The sequence below is a fragment of the Sitodiplosis mosellana genome, unplaced genomic scaffold, assembly GCF_009176505.1.
Source record: "Sitodiplosis mosellana isolate CC-2019 unplaced genomic scaffold, AAFC_SMos_1.0 Smas_scaffold_6166, whole genome shotgun sequence".
In the NCBI taxonomy this organism is placed as follows: Eukaryota; Metazoa; Arthropoda; class Insecta; order Diptera; family Cecidomyiidae; genus Sitodiplosis; species Sitodiplosis mosellana.
Window position 1 is genome coordinate 4,223,796 of NW_022601407.1, and position 20,020 is coordinate 4,243,815.

The following is a 20,020-nucleotide window of genomic DNA, read 5'->3' on the forward strand; positions in this document are numbered from 1 at the left end:
GTTTTTGGGGAATATTTATGAACTTATCGAATCGTAAAAATATTTTTCATTTTTCGTTCGCCCTTTCGGCAAACACACACTCTGATGCGAGAGAGTGGTGGCGGTGGCGGCGACGACGGCACTGTATCATACAAATATATGACTGCTTATTGCTGTTACGATTGTATTGAAAGAGAAGAGAGCAGGAGAGGGGCAGAGAGATGATGGAAAAAATGATGATGTACAGTATTTAGTTGTCGTTTTCAGGTCAATAAAACTGAAAAGAAGATGGGTCAATAATTTGTGCCGCTTCAAACGGCTTGATGATAACCATATTTATATTTTATATATTTTTCTGTTGTTGTTGTTGTTATTGTTGACTACCATATATTTAGCCGTTTAGGACAATTCTTCTTCCATTTGCTTTCACATGAATTTTTCACGGCATTCCTGTTCAATTTCGGATTCTATTCTCCGTTCTTTTCTTCTTTCATATCGAAACTAAAGAGATTTTTGTATGTTCTGTGTTTGTGTGCCGAAAAAAATGGAACAAATGGGTTTCCAGTTACATAAGTTGAATATCAATAGGTTAAATTTGTAGTCGAATCGTTTTGTATTTGACATTTGATTCGATGACGTTTTACTTTTCTTGACTCACTCTGTCACTCTCACTCCCGTGTGCACAGCAACGAATCGATGAAAAATCATCATTCGCCGTCCGATCCACAAACCGACGTAACTCATTCCACATGGCTTATATATGACCATTCTCCCATTTAATGCAATGGGGTCATAAAAATGTGGTGAAAACTTATCACCAAAACCAATCGGCTCTCTTCATCCACTTTCGCCTCAAAGGGCTTGACGGAGCAATAAACACAGAACAAAAACGGTTTTCATATTTTTTTTCGTTCGTTCTGTCTGTCTTTCTTTCTTTCTTTCTTTCACACGTCTCTATCCATTCGAATCGGCAATCTCATCTATCAACTGTCGTTGCTCTCTGAAAGAGTGAGAGAAGATATCTGAGCCTGCAATAACTGAAAACCTGTGATTATGCTCATAAGATTTATTGTATTTCATGAATGATTTCCAGTGATTTTCTTTCTATTTTTATGTATTCATGCCTAGAACATAAGCACCATCATCTGATTAATAAATATATATCATGTGATTTTTCTCTTCTTTTCCTCTGTCACATCTCTTATTTATCCATTCGAATCGGCAATCATATTTATCATTATTTTTTTTATTTCTATTACAGAGACTTGCAAGGCAACAACATCACGGTTATCTTCGAAATGGACTTTCAGCATCTATCGAAATTGCGCATTTTGTAAGTAGAATGAAAAAACAAAACAAAATAAAACTCTTGCACATTCCAATACATACGTGTAGCATTAAAAACCAATAAAAATCGATTTTACTTATAAGTCTTCTACAAAACGCATTATAATCAGCATCCCAGATCAATATATTAAGAATTAAATCACAATTTTAAATTCACATTCTCAATGGGCGAATATTTGAATGGAATGGGCGAAAATGTAAGAGAAGAAAAATAGAGAGAAGATGTGATTAGTTGAGTGAAAATGCCATGTTAATAGCAGGTGGTGGTCGCAATAGAACGATCGAAATTGATTTAACATTCCCTAGAAGAAGATGGCAACGACGACGACGTCAGCTACGAAAATGAAGACGACAACGACAAAAAAGGGCCAAATGACAAAAACATTAGCATCGCTAATGCGGATACGAAGAGAGAGAGAGAGAGAGAGAGAGAGAGATATGGGGAAATGTGCTCCGGAGCACAAATGAAGCAATAAATTACCGTCGCCACCGCCGCCACATATTAGCAATTCGATTCGCACTTGAACACCGTTCGAATCCGTTTGTTGTATTGTTTGGTTTTTGGCTTTATTTTGTGCGAACGAAATACAAACATGGACATTAAATAGACAAAAAACGAGCAACGTAGAGAAAATAACAAAAACGAGGCAAACGACACAATCATAAATTTCCACAAAATTGGAAAGAAATAGGAGAGATGAGAAGAAAAAAAAACGAAGAAGAAACGATGAATCGCGTCTTCATGTTTTTGAAAATGATATTTTCTTTTGTCAGAATTATATCCACATTAAATTGAATTATGTTTCGAATGTTTCTTTTTACGGAAGACAATTTATTAGCGTTCGCGCCTACTAGCAACAGTCAGCGCCAAAGTCAAAGCTGAATACGATACCGAATGTGCGCACGCGGTGTCTCAACCGCACAAACAATGGAACAACAATAACAAAATATGAGTGTTTCCGTTTCGACATTTCAACCTGTTCGCATTTTCAATGCTTCGGGTCTCACGCATACAGCCGAGAGAAGGCCGAGAGGCGACCGCATCAACGACTTTCGAGAAAGAAATTCCAAACGCTCAATTGAAAATCGGAGAATTTCTTCACATCGATGCTTTGTTTTGTTTTCCCATTCAGATGAGATGGCCCATTATCTGGAATTCATTCCATAATATGAGCATAATTTAGCATTTTCCTCGTCTTCTTATTCTTCTGTTATCGTATTCAGTCGTCATAAGCCAATTCATTCTGATGCTTAACGTTTTTTTTTGTCGTTGTCATTGTCGAAAATTGCGGCCATTTAAATGCATACGAAAAAGACAAAATAAATCATTTAAAACAGCACTGAGAAAATATACCGAAAGAGATGAGTCGCATTTAATGAATTTTAAATGATGATGATTGAGAAAGCAACAATATAAGATACCGAACACAATTAACACATGTGACAAACGAGATGAACACGCCGTTCGTTCATTCGGCCCGAATGGAATGGTGGTCGAGAAGACGAATGATTTGACATTGGTCAAATAAATAAAACATTATTGAGAAATTAGGAAATTGATTAAAATCAATTAAGGGCCTACGTTCGATTTGTGAGCCTCGACAAATAATCCGTTGCTGATAATACCGGCTCTAAATTTCAATCTTCGACGAACGTCTTAACTGCTTTAAATGAGACGCTTTATTTCCAATCAACGCCAAAATGATGTTTCTTCTTCTTCTTCGTTGTGTTTGTTTTGAAAGTTTTTCCATTGATTTTCATTTGAAATATTGTATGTTGATTTCGTTCAAACCGATTTTGTACGATTTAAACACACGTTCAATCGAATTTATTCCGTTTTATGTTGAATTTATTCGGATTTTGTGTATTCGCTTCAGCTTAAACCACATCAAACGGAGAACCATAATGTTTTTCAATGATCCAATGCATGCATTCAATTTTCTGCGTCACACATTCAATCTTCAGGCCGATACATTGAAATGATCATATTGTTCACTGATTATCTGGATGGTGTTTTAATTACTTTGATGTAGCAACAACACATACACAAATTAAATGGCCATTTCCACAAATGATTGCTCAGTGCTCAACGGAATAACTTTTTCCCGGCACCGATTTTCATTGATGTGTTTGTTGTCTGTAGGTGATAACTGTTAATGTTGCCATTTGATTAGAACGTGCATTGAGCCATTGGGCAGCTAACGCGCGCGCACACACACACACGCATCCGGCCAACGGAAACAAACAAGTTGCCTTTTGTTTTTGCTCTCTCTCACTCACTTTAACTTGGTCTGTGGTTTGATTGCAGGCCATTCAAGCTATATAGCGGCTTGAAGAAAAACCGTCTTACCTATCAAATGCAGAAAGCCAAAACCATACGACTAACACAATCATTATAACAATATACTATTCACACACACACACAAACCAAGATAGAGAGAGAGAGAGAGATTGTCCGGTGCGTCTTGTGCACCCTTCGCTCTATACATATTTAATGTTATCTATGCTAATTATGAGCGGAGAAAATATTGATGAGTTGGTATCAGTGGACATGACATGTAACAAATGTTTCCACGTGTTATTTTGGGTTGGCTGTTGCCAATGGCAGTCAGTTCAATGTGAAGTACATTGTGACTGATGTGTTTGAAATCTAATGAAGACGTATGGCTTTGTGAGACCGAGACACACACACACAGAGAGAGCGAGAGAAAGGGGAATCGTACGGATGGACACGGTTAGCACAAAGTTTTTGGGCTTGCAAAACATTGCTTGATTAGGGCAATCAAACTGGCTTTTGTAGATGGCAAGTGTGTGTCTCAATGATTGTTTTCCGTTATCAATCGCTTGATCGATACGACAATATTCATCAACTATAAACACGTACAAATTTTACTCAAACTTTCAATTCAAACCGTTGTTCATCTTTCCGTTGCGATGTTCGTTTCGGGTGAGAACTTCCTCTGTGACACAAGAGGGTGGGATTCAATGTATTCCATCACAATTTATACTCTTTCGGCAGGGCGAAAACTTCCGTGTCGCAAATTGCGAACCACAATGATAAATGACGAATTGAATTTCATTGATTCGAACGCAAGCTTGTTTTAGAGAGAGTTTCAACCGAAAATGTTTGAATTGAAATTTATTACCGGTTTTCTCATAATTTCCGTTCGAATCATTGAATTAATAGTCGCAAACTTTCGATACAATAGGAGCAGATATGACTTTTCAAGTGGACTGCCGAAACGGTCAGCATTTTCGATTGGATCCAATAAATGGTTCGTTTGGCTGGGTATTAGCACATATCTCTGGACACAAATTTCGAAAAATAAATGTAATTGGCTGCTTATAAATCATTTGAAATGTAATCATTCGGAAAAACACAGGGAGCGCACTGGTATGCCGCTCGTGAGTTTGACTAAATACCAAATCGCCTGCATTTTCTCATAACGGTGTGTGAATGCAACGCAATAAACCAAATAAATAGTGAAAAAATCCAAACGCTCCGCTGTGGACACAAAAGGGAGAATGGGGAACAAACAGCGAAAATTTCATTGAATCAAAAAGAGCTCTCGTTCTCTCTCTTTCTTTCGATGGAAAAAGGGACACTGTGATAGAGAACGAGCAAAAGAGAAACAGAGAAAGAAACAAGATGGCAGAGCTTCGCTTCGCTCCGCTCTGCGTTCTTGAGTTTTTAGTTACTTAATCTATTTTGTTGTTTCACAACAAACTATTTTTTGGCGCACTACATGAAATGTATTTCATCAAAGTAACTTTGAAGTAATATATTTATTCGCAAAATGAATTACAAGATCTTGGTTTATTTTCTTTTTTGAAATATACTGCCTTTGATTTTTAATTAATAAAATAATATGAGCATAAAATTCAAATTCACCATAATTTGTTTCAACACTCAAAAAGTATCTAGGGAAAAAAAGCAGATTAGTAGCTCTACATTTCATGTAGCGCAAAAAAAATATATTGAATCTCATCGATATTTCATGTAGGTTTTATTGTGCCTGTGCTGTTTGAACAAAATGAATTGGATATCCCAGTGATAGACAACATTTGCCCAGCGCACAATCAAATGCCATTAGTTCGACTAATTATCCGCGCGTTGTGAGCGAGTTTCGTTCCATTTTCCCGAGCATCACATCGGCTGAAGTGTGTACTCAAGAATGCATATTTATGCTATCGCATTTCATCCCAGACGGAAGCTGTGTGTGTAATGTGTGTATGGCCATTCTCGTACAGTCCGTCTCTCGTACACTAAATGCTCAATTAATTGCTATATAGTTTATGTAACTTAGTACGTTGTTGGAGTTTTTTTTCCCCTCATTTTTATGTTCTTTTCTCCGGCTTTCAACGCAAACAGCACCGACTTAAACACCAGACACATATTTGCTCTTCAAGCAAACAGAAACAATGCAATAGATTCACGAAAACGCCAAATGTCGAACTCAATTAATTGACTGCAATCGATTGTAAAATTGAATAATGTCTGCTTAATATCGCGTACCAAGTGAGTAACAAAAAGCAGTGATCCGAAGTCATTTAACTGCACAACACTGTTGGCTGTGTTACATGTACTTTTGTTTGCAAACAACTTGCGGAAAACGTACAAATCAAACTGCTCTGGAAAAACAGCAGCAGCAGCAGCAGTAGCATTAGTAGCCAACAAAAAACAAACAACAAATTAATATAAATGCTATTTTCCACTCGTGTTGAGAAATACAGAAGAAAGAAGGTCAATTTCGAATTGACTCCTTCTTGGCTCAACTTCAATTAATCGAAACGAGAAGCACCATCAGAAATGATGAGAAAAAAAGAAACTTAATTACTAATTTAATTCCGAAGACTTTTTTTTCCAAAATAAATTGTTGCAGTTTTTTATTTTTCGAATGGGATTTTTCTTCTTCAAGCAATGTTATTCGCCCAACGAATGATAATAATGTGAACTTGATCGCAACTTAAAATTCCCTATGAAATCAATCTCATTTTGCCTGAGAAAAGTTTTAAGCAGCAAAAAATACGGTTTTGCAGTAAAAAAAAACTATGATGGCTATCGAATTTCGATGGGAATCTCTTCTGAATTTCATTTTCGAAGACGAAAATGCATTCAAATCGCTCTATCGATTTATGACCCAGATTTCTATTTTTTTTCCGCTGTCATAATCGAAAACTTGATAATAACATTCAGAAAAAAGAAAATTGCCAACCAAAGAACAATGTTCAAGTGAAGAGTCGATTTTTCGTGTGTTTTGCATTAACAATGCAATTTTCTGGTTTAACCTTCGAAAGCATTCCATCGTGCGCGTTAGCGCCCGATTTTGGTTGACTGTGTGAAAACTGAAATGAAAGTATCAGAGACATGATTTGGCCGGCGGCATACATGAACCTGATTGATATGTACGTCACACGTGTGGCAGTTACTTGCAGCATCGATGCATTGTGCGCTCACGCGTATACGACACACACAGAAAAAAAAACTCATCTGTAATTTGATCGATAGAAAATTGCCACAATTTGAATATATCGCGCGAAAAATCAAGCCCGAATATTGGTGAATAACGTTGAGCCAGCCAGAGGCGCTGTTCATTCACTCGCCCGCACCTTCTTCTTGGATATATGCATATATTGTCATACATCGAACACGAAAACCATCGCTTTCTTGAAATAATTACATGAGTTTTTTGGATTTTGCTTGCAGGCAATTGACAGACAACGAAATTCACACCATTGAAAAGGACGCCTTCCAAGATCTCATCTCGATGGAACGACTGTAAGTATTCAAGTTTCCAAAATTCGTATTGTTGCTGTGTATTTTTTTGGTGTTTTCTTCTTTTTCTGCACACTTTATTGGTGGCTGATGATTTGAATCGGTGCCAGATCACTGAAAATTCGATTAAAAAAGCATGAAAAAACACGCACCAAGCAAAAAAAATGGTCTTGAGTTTTTCTTAATATATCACATAAGTTTTAATTACAAATTTTATGCGGAATTTTTTTCTCGTCTTTTTCGTTGGAACTTGAAATTTATTTGTGAATCGCTTTGAAAATTTGCGTGCGTAGTTTGAAATGGGATTTTCTGTTTCAAAGTGTATTCGGTTGACATTTTGTGTGTGTGTGTGTGTGTGCGCGCTGGTTTGAGTAAATAAATCGCTTGAACGAAGAAAAAAACGGAATGGAAAAAGAAATAGAAAGAGGCATAATAGCGATTTTGGCGAGACCAACCACCAAAAAGATGTTTATCATTCGTGAGTGTGTTTTTTTTCTCGTTAATTCGATTTAAGGATACGCCTTTCGTATTTTGCGGCCAATTTGTGCCTTTAGTCGCTCGATTGAATGATAAACGTCTGGTAAATGACAACCGAATCCACTCAATTTCCGATGATTTGGCATCAATTCGGATATGTTTTTTTTTATCTCATTTCTAGAACTTTTCACATTATTTTTGTTTGAACGTAATCTAATTTTATTTTTGAATCTTCTTTTTTCTTTCTCTCCTTTTTTTATATCGCGTGCATTTCTGCCAATTTGTTTGGATTGTTTTTGCATTTGAAAAAAAAAATTACTTTTGCGGTTGTTGTCGTATAATATCACAATTTGTATTTTTTTTTACCCTTTTGCTGTGACTGAATGAAACACAAAACATATTTCACACGCTTCTTTCGTTCTGTGTTCTGCTCTGGCACTTTTCAAAGGCGTCTCAATAACAATCGCTTGAAGGCTGTTCCAGATAATTTTCTCGGAAACGCAGCAAACCTATTGCGATTGTAAGTGTGTTGTTTGATTTTAGTTTTGCATTTAAGTTTTCGTATTTCATTTTCGGCGTAGAGCCTTTTTTGTAATGTTAGAATTTAGACATTTTGTTTAGAGCTTATCCTATTTACATTATTTCAATCATAATTTATTTTTTTTTTAATTCTGATCGATATAGATTCTGAAGACTTTGATAGATCTTAAAGATTGTCTGATAGATTTTAAGTACTGAATTTGAAATTCGATTCGAATTTTCTAAATTAATTTTTTGAGACTTGTTTGTTTTGACGAATTTCACTTGCACCATTAAATTTCCTCAATCAAATGCATGTGTTTGAGATACTTTTGGCAGCATGCGTTTGCCAATTGGCCTATTGAAAATCGTTGATATCTTTTTGTAGAAACTAAGATCATATAATTGTTATGAAATAAATTTGATTGCAATTTTTTTTAGATTTAGACAGAAAAAAAAACAATATTTGAAAAAATACAATAACTCTACATTTCATGTAGTGCTAATAAAAAATACTTGAACAGAAAAATATTTTAAACGCAATCATAAGCGGGAATCGAATCTAAAACTCATTATTTTCGTAATTTCAACAGAGATTTATCGCATAATCAGTTGCAAATCATCGGTCGAAAGACATTCAAAGGTGCCACATCGTTGCGTAGTTTGCAGATAGATAACAATGAAATCACATGTTTGGATGAGCAAGCTTTCCGAGGCTTGGGCGAACTGGAGATTTTGTAAGTAACAAAAGAGATTTAAAAACCATTGAAACATTATTATGAATGGAAGAAGTTCGATTGCATGGATGAACATTGAATTTCTACTGTCTCTTCCATGAATTCAAAAAATTTGACATATTTTTCTCACTTTTTTCCCTATTGTTAAAGAGAAGAAAAAAAAATCTGAGTAAAAAAAACTTCAATTCAATGTATGTCATATCATCACTCTTTTCATTCACAGGACATTGAACAATAACAACATCACTGCGTTGCCGCGTGAAATTTTCAGTGGAATGCCGCGAATTCGTGCATTACGCTTATCGGACAATCCATTTACGTGTGATTGTCACTTGTCGTGGTTGTCGCGGTATTTGCGTAATTCACCGCGTCTCGCACCATACACACGATGCCATTCACCCAGCCAGTTGAAAGGTCAAAGTTTGGCTGAACTGCACGAACACGATTTTAAATGTTCAGGTAAGTTGTAGTAAAAATTATGCGATGAAATGCTCGACTATTTCGCCACCCATATCATTCGAAACCAAAAATTGATGCAGTTCATTGTATCACCAGCAGATTGACAATCCGATCAAGTCAATGAACCAACAAGCATCGATGAAATGAAATACACAAAAAAAACTCCATTCTTTTCATTTTATCAAGCCCAAATGAAAGGTCAATTGATTTTGAATCAGTTTCAATCAATTGTGATGTGGATTTGATTATGTTCGTTCAGTAGCAGATCAATCAGTGGGCGATTGTGTATGCAATAAAAGACCCATCATATGCATTCCACTCACTTACTCATTTACTCAGGCACAAAAGCTGAAATGAATTTTTGATTTTAATTAAATTTCATGACGACGACGACGACGACGATGCAATAAAACAAAACTCTTTTTTCCTCGTATGGAAACAATCAACGTCATTTGATACACAAGTGACCATTTGACCCAGCACATTCTATTTTTGAGTGTATGCTTATTGACAATTGAAAAATAATTAATTTTCATGGAAATCAATTTTTCAGCAGATTTCGCTCTCTAGATTCAATTAATGTTTAATTAACGATGTCAAACACTTGCCAAACATCAAAATTGCAGGATTGTGACAATGTTGACGCGATTTCCCGGATATCTCAAAAAATGATGATAGTTAAATTGAAGAAAAAAAAATTGTCATAAAATCAAATTTATATGAATTTGTTGTTGTTCGTTACAGGTTTAACGGAAAATGCGCCTTTGGAATGTGGAGGTACGAGTACTTGTCCACATCCGTGCCGCTGTGCTGACGGAATTGTCGATTGCCGCGAGAAAAGTCTAACAAGTGTGCCATCCGAATTGCCGGAAGAAACAACTGAACTGTAAGTGTTTGTTGCGCGTTAACAATTTTTTTCTTTTCTTTTCATTTTTTTCCTTCATCGGAAACACAAACATAATTGCAAATTCAAATTATAAATTGAAATCCCACACACTCAATTTTATTTTCTTTGGAATTTACATTTAAATTGCTTTTCTTTTCTTTTCTTGTCTTGTCTTGTCTTGTCTTGTCTTGTCTTGTCTTGTCTTGTCTTGTCTTCACACAGACGTTTAGAACAGAATTTCATTACGGAAATTACACCGAAAGCATTTGCAAATTTCAAGCGATTGCGTCGCATCGATTTATCCAACAATAATATCTCAAGAATCGCACACGATGCATTCACCGGATTGAAATCGTTGACCACACTGTAAGTACCGACAAAAAAAACTCATTTCCCCAAACCTTTAATCATCTTTATTCGGATGGAGCGTTGGTGGCGTTCTGTTTGTGAAAACTTTTACCTAGCCACACAGAAAACCATTCAAATCCACAAATTATTTTTTATTCATTCCAACAATTTTTGTTCTAAAATCCATTTTTCCGCCTCCCCAACAGTGTTTTATATGGCAACAAAATAAAAAATCTGCCAACAAATGTGTTCCGTGGATTAACATCGTTACAATTGCTGTTGCTGAATGCAAACGAAATCTCGTGCATTCGAAAGGACTCGTTCAAGGATTTAACCAGTTTGAGTTTATTGTCGTTGTACGATAATAATATTCAATCGCTATCAAATGGAACATTCGATTCGATGAAGAGCATCCAGACGCTGTAAGTACATTACATAAATACACACTCATTCGACTCACTCACCAACGACAAAGGGAAATCCATAATCAATGCATAAATGTAAAGAAGTATAATCGTACCTACATATTTGCAATTATGTTGCGAAACAAAATGTCGTTTCTCAGCATAGTTTCGGAACACTTGGCGAAGCCATCGGGCTCTGCCATCGCACGCAATAAAAAGAAGAGATAATACACAGAAAATTTCGATTCAATGTTTGACTTAACGTCGATTGCGAATCGTGCAAAAATGCGAATATAATCACAAAATAATTCACTTTTCTCTCTCACTCTATGCTATCTCTTCTGTCGTCGCTTTGATGCAAATTGTTCAAAGTTTGAATATTTGTCTCTGATAAAATCCAGCTTATGTCTTTTCACTTTGTGCAAGAAGCGATGATTTTTTTCCACTCGTTCCTTTTGAAAGGCAGTCGACATTCTCTTGATTTTATTCGATGAATTTCAAAAGTATGTTTGTTATTATAATTGTAATAATAAATTCTTCATTCGATTCAATTTTTTTTGCCCGCTTCGGAACGTGATTTGCTGAACACGCGCGCAGACATTTGGCACGAAATCCATTTATATGCGATTGTAATTTACGCTGGTTGGCAGATTATTTGCATAAAAATCCCATTGAAACGAGTGGAGCACGATGTGATGCACCGAAACGCATGCATCGAAGACGCATCGAAGCATTGAGGGATGAAAAGTTTAAATGTAAGTATAGTTGTTTTTTTCTCCATCTCTTCTTCGAAATTGAATTCAGTTGCAATCAAATCAAATCGAACATTTGTTTCACTCCACCTCCGTCGTAATGGACGTGTTGCGACGGAGGGGGGATGTGAGTAAATGTAGTGACAAGTGATTAACATGATTCTACGTGTTTCTTTTTCACTCTTACAGGTAACAATGATTATCGAACACGTGACATTTCTTGTCGAGTCGATACCGAGTGCCCTGCTGCCTGTCACTGCGAACGAACTACGGTTGATTGCTCGGCACGAGGTCTTAAAGAAATCCCACGGGATATACCACTTTACACCACCGAACTGTAAGTGTAACACTTTCTACTCGTTTAACACACCCAGACCCACAGCACACACACACACCCCGACACCAATCGGAGAATCAATTGTGCCACAACTATGTAACTAATTATAAATTCATGTTCGATTCTCATGCTCTTTTCTCTCTCTCTCTCTCTCTCTCTCTCTCTCTCTCTCTCTCTCTTCTCGCAGATTATTGAACGATAATGAATTGGGCCGTATCAAATCGGATGGTTTGTTTGGTCGACTGCCAAATCTTGTGAAATTAGATTTGCGTCGCAATCAAATTACCGGCATCGAACCCAATGCTTTCGAAGGTGCATCGAAAATTCAAGATATGCTCATATCGGAGAATAAAATCACCGAAATCCATAATAAGATGTTCTTGGGACTGCACAATCTTAAATCATTGTAAGTATGCCAAATGGAGAAAAAAAGAGACGAAGTCAAACTCATGAGCTGTATTAGCATGTCTGAATTATTCACATTCGTATTTCTCTCTATCTCACTTTTTTCCAAGGTCATTGTACGATAACAGCGTTTCGTGTGTTATGCCCGGCTCATTTGACTACTTATCCTCGCTTCACACATTGTAAGTTTTTCAACTTGAATGCATTTGGATGGGAACTTGAGATTGATTTGATCTGACTTTTGAAATCGCATTGTGTCGACATGCATCAATGGCATTCCGTTCGATACAAATATTTCTATTAATCAGATCAATGGTAGTTCACTTGCGCTAATGAATGCTAAATATCTTGTGAATTTTCGTGAAATTTCAGGAATCTTGCATCGAACCCATTCAACTGTAACTGCCATTTAGCATGGTTCTCGGATTGGTTGCGTAAGCGCGGATTTTCTGGTGCAAACTGTGCCGCACCAGCTAAAGTTCGTGATGTTGCAATTCGTGATTTGCCACCACATGAATTCAAATGTCTTAGCGATGCGGACGAAGGTTGCTTGGGCGAAGGCTATTGCCCACCAACGTGCACATGCACTGGAACGGTTGTTCGATGCTCACGAAATAAACTCAAGGAAATTCCACGCGGCATTCCAGCCGAAACATCGGAATTGTACTTGGAATCGAATGAAATCTCAATGATCCATCAGGATCGTATCAGCCATTTGAAATCGTTGACAAGATTGTAAGTCGAAAGAAGAAACATTCAATTTTTGTACAATTTTAGAAGAGTAGATTTTTTCTTCAATAATAATTTGTTTTTACAAAAAATATTCGTCAATTTCGCCATAATATTCTGATAAAAAATCGATTTGTCATCAATGATTTTGTAATCAATCAAATTGTTATTATAGTCTGCACCCACTAAAATTTACTTCATTTCCGTCCACTTTGCAGAGATTTAAGCAACAATCAAATATCAGTTCTATCAAATTATACGTTCGGAAATTTGACTAAGCTTTCCACATTGTAAGTATTGATTATCTTCCCTTAAGCCCTCGAAGCTAGTTGAAATCCACAGTATTTTAACATTCATAACATAAATCCGATTTCAAACTCTTCTAAACCATTTTTTAGGATCATAAGTTACAACAAATTGCAGTGTGTTCAGCGGTACGCTTTGACTGGTTTAAAGAATCTACGTGTATTGTCGCTGCATGGAAATCAAATATCGATGATACCTGAAGGCACGTTTTCGGATTTGCAAGCCATTACGCACATTGCATTGGGAAGCAATCCATTGTATTGTGATTGTTCGTTGCGTTGGCTATCGGATTGGGTGAAGTTGGACTATGTTGAACCGGGAATTGCCCGATGCCAAGAGCCAGAATCGATGCGCGACAAATTGTTGCTATCAACGCCATCCAATCAATTCCAGTGCAAGACCAAAGTTAGCGATGAAATTCTGTCGAAATGTGATGCTTGTTTCACATTCCCATGCCAGAATGAGGCCGTGTGCCAAGCACGAGCCGAACGCCAATATGAATGTGTTTGCAAGCCTGGCTATCATGGTAAGCATTGTGAATTCATGATTGACGCTTGCTATGGAAATCCATGCCGAAACGGAACGTGCACCGTGCTCGAAGAAGGCCGTTTCAGTTGTAATTGCATGGCTGGCTATACTGGTTCACGCTGTGAAATGAACATTGACGATTGCAGCGAAAACAAATGCGAAAACAATAGCACATGCATCGATGGTGTGGAATCGTATACGTGCCAGTGTCCATCCGGATTCTCGGGACAATATTGTGAAACGAAAATACCATTCTGTACGGAATTCAATCCATGTAAGAATGGCGCTAAATGCATTGACCATTTCACACATTATTCGTGCGAATGTGCACCAGGCTATCGAGGGGCCAATTGCACTGAAGATATCGACGATTGCCAAAATCACATGTGCCAAAATGGTGAGTTTTTGTTTCAAATACCTAAATTTTTGCTAGTTTCATCATGAAGAAAATCGGAACTGTTGAACATTTTATGATTTTTCTTTTGATTCAATATGAAATGATAATCTTTTCTTTGTTCCCTTTCGTTTCGTCAGGTGGAATTTGCGTGGATGGCATCAATGATTATATTTGCAAGTGTCCAGATGAATACACTGGCAAATTCTGTGAGGGAACACCGATGGTCGCCATGATGTATCCACAAACATCACCATGTCAACATCACGAATGTAAGCATGGTGTTTGCTTTGTACCGAATCCACTTTCATCCGAATACATTTGCAAGTGTGTACCTGGCTACTCGGGCAAGCGATGCGAATATTTGACCAGCATTAGCTTCGTCCAGAATAATTCATTCGTTGAAATGGAACCGCTTCGAACCAAACCAGAAGCAAATGTCACGATTATTTTCAGTAGCTCACAACAAAATGGGGTAAGTTTCCGTTTTCACAGAAGAGACATGTTTTTTGTTTGTCTTTTTTTTGCCTACTTCTCTCCGACCATCCAAATTTGTGTATCTCTTTTTAAACCCAAAATTTTGTGCGCTTTTAACTCTTTTCGAATGGTTTTACTAATTTTCTGGTTGTTTATGGTAGGTACTGTTGTACGATGGCCAAAATGAGCATTTGGCCGTTGAGCTTTTCAACGGCAGAATCCGAGTGAGCTATGACGTTGGCAATCACCCAGTTTCAACAATGTACTCGTTTGAGGTATGATTCAAATCTATTCTTTCTTTTTTGTTATAGAAAAACCAATCACTGACCAAGAATCATTTAAAAACGATTTCAATTTCTGTTAAATAGATGGTGGCCGATGGAAAATATCACATGGTCGAATTGCTTGCAATCAAGAAGAACTTTACGTTGCGTGTTGACCGTGGATTGGCTCGATCGATCATAAACGAGGGTAGCAAGGATTACTTGAAACTATCGACACCGCTATTTGTGGGTGGATTACCAATGGAATCCGGGCAGCAAGCGTACAAAAACTGGCATTTACGTAATTTAACCAGTTTTAAGGGATGCATGAAAGAGGTTTGGATCAATCACAAGCAAGTCGATTTTGGTAATGCGGCCAGACAACAGAAGGTGACACCGGGCTGTGCACTACTTGACTCCGATTCCGATAGCAACGAACAAGAGGAAATGGAGGTGATGCAAGAGACACAACATGTGGTCAGAGAAGAGGTACGTGATCTATTTGAAATATTTAGTTTTTCTATAGAATTTCTGATTTGATTTAATTTCTTTTTACAATAAAATTTAACTTAAAAAATGAATTCCCATTTCCGTTGCAGGTTGACCCATGCAGCGAGCATAAGTGTCGTCGTGGTAGCATTTGTGTTGCAAATAGCAATGCAAAAGAGGGCTACTCATGCCGATGCAAAATCGGAACGCGTGGAAAGTATTGTGAGCAAGGTGAGGGATCCACACCGAGCAATCCCATCACTGGTACACTACATTTGACTAATACAATCATTTTATCTGCATTCATTTGCGAATAATTGTGAAAATATAACAAAAATAACTCAAAACTGTCAAAAGAAATCGTTTGCTTTGGTGGTGGTGGTTATGAACCGCTTTTTTCATTCTTGGCATTTCATTTGACCAATTTCTGTTTCTTTTCACAAATGATTATTATTCGGGAAATGCTTGCGCTCTTTATCTTTCTCTCTCTCTCTCTCTCTCTCGCAATGACATTTGTATCGGGAAAAAAATGTAAACACTAATTGGCTTGTCATGATGTCAACGGTGTTGTTAACGCTAGCTCCGAACACGTTGCACAAATAAGAGAGTTAGAGAGTATTAAATTAAATGAGACGCTTTTTTCCACTAACGCCATGTCATTTTCCATTTTTCCATTTTCTGCAGCAACAACGTCAACATGCCGCAAAGAGCAGGTTCGCGAGTACTACACCGAGAACAATTGCCGTTCGAGACAGCCGCTCAAGTACGCAAAATGTGTTGGTGGATGCGGTAACCAATGTTGTACAGCAAACATAACACGTCGCCGAAAGGTTCGAATGGTGTGCGCCAACAACGCAAAATATGTTAAGACATTGAACATAGTACGGAAATGCAGTTGCAGCAAGAAATGCAACTGACTGCACGATGCGGCTACCCAAAATGAAAAGAGTGAGTCGAATATCGGCTCGATCTCAGTGCGAGCAGATAAACGAGAAGATGAAGAAACAGAAAAAGAAAAACAAACAGAAGAAAACATTGATTCAATGAAACAAACAAATAGTTATACATATAATAGTTTTAGTAGTAGTGGTAACCTAAACATCGATTATGAATACGAATCGCATACGAAAATCGATTCAAAAAAGACAATTAGTAACGGTAATAACAAAGATAACAATAATAATGACGATGGTGATGGTGATGGTGATGTTGATGATGACGATGAGGTGGTAAAAGAGTCAACAACCGAATATAAACAACCAATTGAAACGACCGAACAGAGACAAATCGAAACGACCGAGCACATCGAGCCCCTCGATCATATCGAAGTTGATCAATTGTATATGGACGATGGTGCGGCGACCGAAGAGAAAACACCAAGTACCGAAGATTTTCACGACGACGAACCAGACGGTGATGATTCGGTACGATTGGGAATGTTACGCAGTCGTACATTCTTCCCCGACGATGAGGACGACGACGACGATGATGATGATGAAAAGTCGGGTGGTCGCGTTGAGCATAGTGGCGGCGGCGGAATTGACAAATATGGCGATTATGAAAATGATAACGCGCAAAATCGTGATCGTTCCGATCGACTATATAAACATAAAAATAGCTTTAGCGATGATAAGGGTAAAACGCATGAAAATGACGATTTCGATCGACATCCATATCAATCGAGCAAATCAGACACAAAAGATGCCATCAAAATAATATCCACACCGTTGGGCAAAGTGTCGATTATTTATCAATCGAATACAAACAACAATAACAACAGCAGCACTGCCACTGCCAATAGCAATGATGGTAAATTAAAATCGTTTGATAATTCGAATCAAAATAGCATGAATAAATTTAAAAATTTCTATAGTCACAATATTAATGCCGGTGCTAAACAAAATGCCACCGCTGCCAATTCGCATCGAACGATCAAAAATCAACATCATCGACACAATCATCATTATCATCAACAGTCCGCCTCCATACCGGCTGTAAACGGTGCCATAGATACGGCAGCATCAAAAGTCCGAACAAATCCGATCAATGACAAAACAAAATTACTTCAAAAGCAAATTACGCCCGTGCTGACGGCCGACGGTAAAGTGGCCCTACTTTATCGAGGCGGTCAAGATACAAATACTCCGCATAAAATTGAAGTGGGCAAAAACCTTACCGATTTCACACAAAGTGTAAACAGTCAAGAGAGTGTAATTAGTGGCAAAATGAATTATAATATTGTCAGCGAAAATGAACCAAAGCTTCCGGATGGCATACCACCACTTGAAGCGATCGCCAATCAAACGGACAAAGTGGTTGGCACCAGAAATATGGAAAAATTGGCGGTGATTGTAGCTGCTGAAACGACAACAACTACAACACGCACCAAACTCACAACATTCACACCAGTTGCGAATACCGAACGGCCCGTTCTCAAACTGTTTAAATCCAGTGAGAACACAAGTCGCAATGCGAACGAAGAGGAAAATTCCATTTTGCCAAATATTAATCGACCACCATCCGAAGTGTTGGGCATTAAAAAGAATCAATTCACACAGTTCCGTATCACGGACATGATTGCAACAGCCACACCAACGCTCACCAATCAAGATGTCACCGAAAAAACGCCCGTGTCATACGGCAATGAAGTTCCAAAAGCGATCGATTCGTTGAATAACGAACACGATTCGCATGGGCCAGATGGAGGTGGCGGTGGATTTGGTTCAAACATTGACTATGATTACAATGCAAATCGTGAGATTGGTTACAATGGACCGAATCATTTTGCCACACCATCGGTTGATTTTGCCGCCACATCACATGGATTCGATGATTCGACCACCATTTCAGATGTTCTATCGAAAGCCGAAGTGGTCAATTTGGCCATAATACCGGCGTTTGAAGGTGATTTACATCGTTTCCATGAACAACAACAGAACGATGTATCCAATGACAATAATCCATATTTCAATATGATGGATCGTGATGACGGTGGCAGCGAAGCGGCTGTGGCTGGCAAACAGCACAAGCATCGACATCATAAAATGCAAGATTTATCGGCCTTACATTGTGCGATGCAAGCATTGGTTGCCATTGCCGCACTGGCCACCGTATTCGGTATGCTGGGCGCCTATTTCAAGCAACGAATCTTGGATCAGCTCACCATAATGCATTGGTGAGAATTAATGGGTATTCGATTTTGGATCGCACTCAATCGACGGAGTGGCATGTTCGTTTAAATTGCTTGCAATCAATGCAAACGATTTAAACACGATCTTATGTTTGGATAAATGAGAATTTTATCGATTTCTTTTTTTTTCGTATGGTCGATTCCGATTTGAACTGATCGAAATTTTTGATTATGTGGAGAAAAAATCGACTAAATAATTCGACATTTGCGTGATGATCGTAAAGTAACATGCGAAATGCGACACTTTTCGCAGCTGATAACTCGATTCTGGTTGAGATTGAATGTAGAATCGACTTTTGAATCGGATCTATAGTTCAATTTAGGTCCCATTCAATAGTTGAATTCAACTTGAATTCAATTTTTTCTGGATTTTTTCATTTTAAAATTTTCGACTCATCGAATTTTTTGTTCAAATTCCATCCAAATGAAAAAAAAATCCAGTTGATCAAACCGAATCGAATTCAGTTGTCCGTTGGGCGGAAAGTGCCATTTCCGGGAAATCCAGGTACACAAATCGAGTACCCAGTCAAATAAACCTATTAAACATAAACAAACAAAAAAAACAATTTAATAATCTAATTTAAGATGTTTAAAACAAATAACTTAAACGTATATGTTTGAAATTCATTTTAAATGTGCATTAAATTTCTGTTGAACCATTTGAAAGAGAGAGAGAAAGAAAAATAACAAGAAGCCAGAACGTATGTAGAATGTAGGGCGATTGAAGTAAACGCATAACTGCTAAATAATAATAGTGGAGGCAAACAAAATAAACCCAAAGCCTAATAAACCAGAGGCCAGAACCTAAACTGATAAATGGAAGAAGAAGAAAAAAAAAACCATATGAAATTTGCCAATGGAATATAAATGTATATCAAATTTAAAGAAATAAAAAATGCCTCAATTAGCTATGCACTCCACTGAGAATAATGTAGTCGAAAGAACATTACCCTGAATTGACGACATGTTTAAATAAATGTATAGATACTTCATATGAAAAAAAAAGAAACGAAATGAACGAGAAGAGCAAAGAAAAATAAAAAAAATGAGTAAACCCGAACTGTGACCAAAACAACAACAACATGAACAAAAAAAAACAATTATTGACCATATTAATCTATCTATATTTATGAACAAAAAAAAGTATATTATCGTAACTTCTAAAGTAACTAAAAAAAACGACGAAAACTCAATCACACATAACAAAAAGAAAACAAC

At 37.3% G+C, this 20,020-nt stretch overlaps 1 protein-coding gene across 4 annotated transcripts in view; it reads left to right on the forward strand.

The window, feature by feature from the left end:
• LOC129575330 (protein slit) overlaps positions 1-19,476 on the forward strand; it is a 133,726-nt gene extending 114,250 nt beyond the window's left edge. Inside the window, exons 3-22 of one of the 4 annotated variants that reach the window (XM_055458726.1) lie at positions 1,241-1,312; positions 7,034-7,105; positions 8,028-8,099; positions 8,692-8,835; positions 9,059-9,294; positions 10,039-10,180; positions 10,403-10,546; positions 10,735-10,950; positions 11,530-11,687; positions 11,874-12,021; positions 12,209-12,427; positions 12,537-12,608; positions 12,799-13,161; positions 13,374-13,445; positions 13,554-14,386; positions 14,524-14,858; positions 15,022-15,135; positions 15,229-15,612; positions 15,723-15,876; positions 16,297-19,476. In XM_055458726.1, the coding sequence (XP_055314701.1) occupies positions 1,241-1,312; positions 7,034-7,105; positions 8,028-8,099; positions 8,692-8,835; positions 9,059-9,294; positions 10,039-10,180; positions 10,403-10,546; positions 10,735-10,950; positions 11,530-11,687; positions 11,874-12,021; positions 12,209-12,427; positions 12,537-12,608; positions 12,799-13,161; positions 13,374-13,445; positions 13,554-14,386; positions 14,524-14,858; positions 15,022-15,135; positions 15,229-15,612; positions 15,723-15,876; positions 16,297-16,529 (4,183 nt within the window). In that variant the 3' untranslated portion in view covers positions 16,530-19,476. The remainder of the gene's footprint in view (positions 1-1,240; positions 1,313-7,033; positions 7,106-8,027; positions 8,100-8,691; positions 8,836-9,058; positions 9,295-10,038; positions 10,181-10,402; positions 10,547-10,734; positions 10,951-11,529; positions 11,688-11,873; positions 12,022-12,208; positions 12,428-12,536; positions 12,609-12,798; positions 13,162-13,373; positions 13,446-13,553; positions 14,387-14,523; positions 14,859-15,021; positions 15,136-15,228; positions 15,613-15,722; positions 15,877-16,296) is intronic. The other 3 variants (XM_055458727.1, XM_055458728.1, XM_055458730.1) reach the window with 3 other exon arrangements.
• Positions 19,477-20,020: the final 544 nt, after the last annotated feature.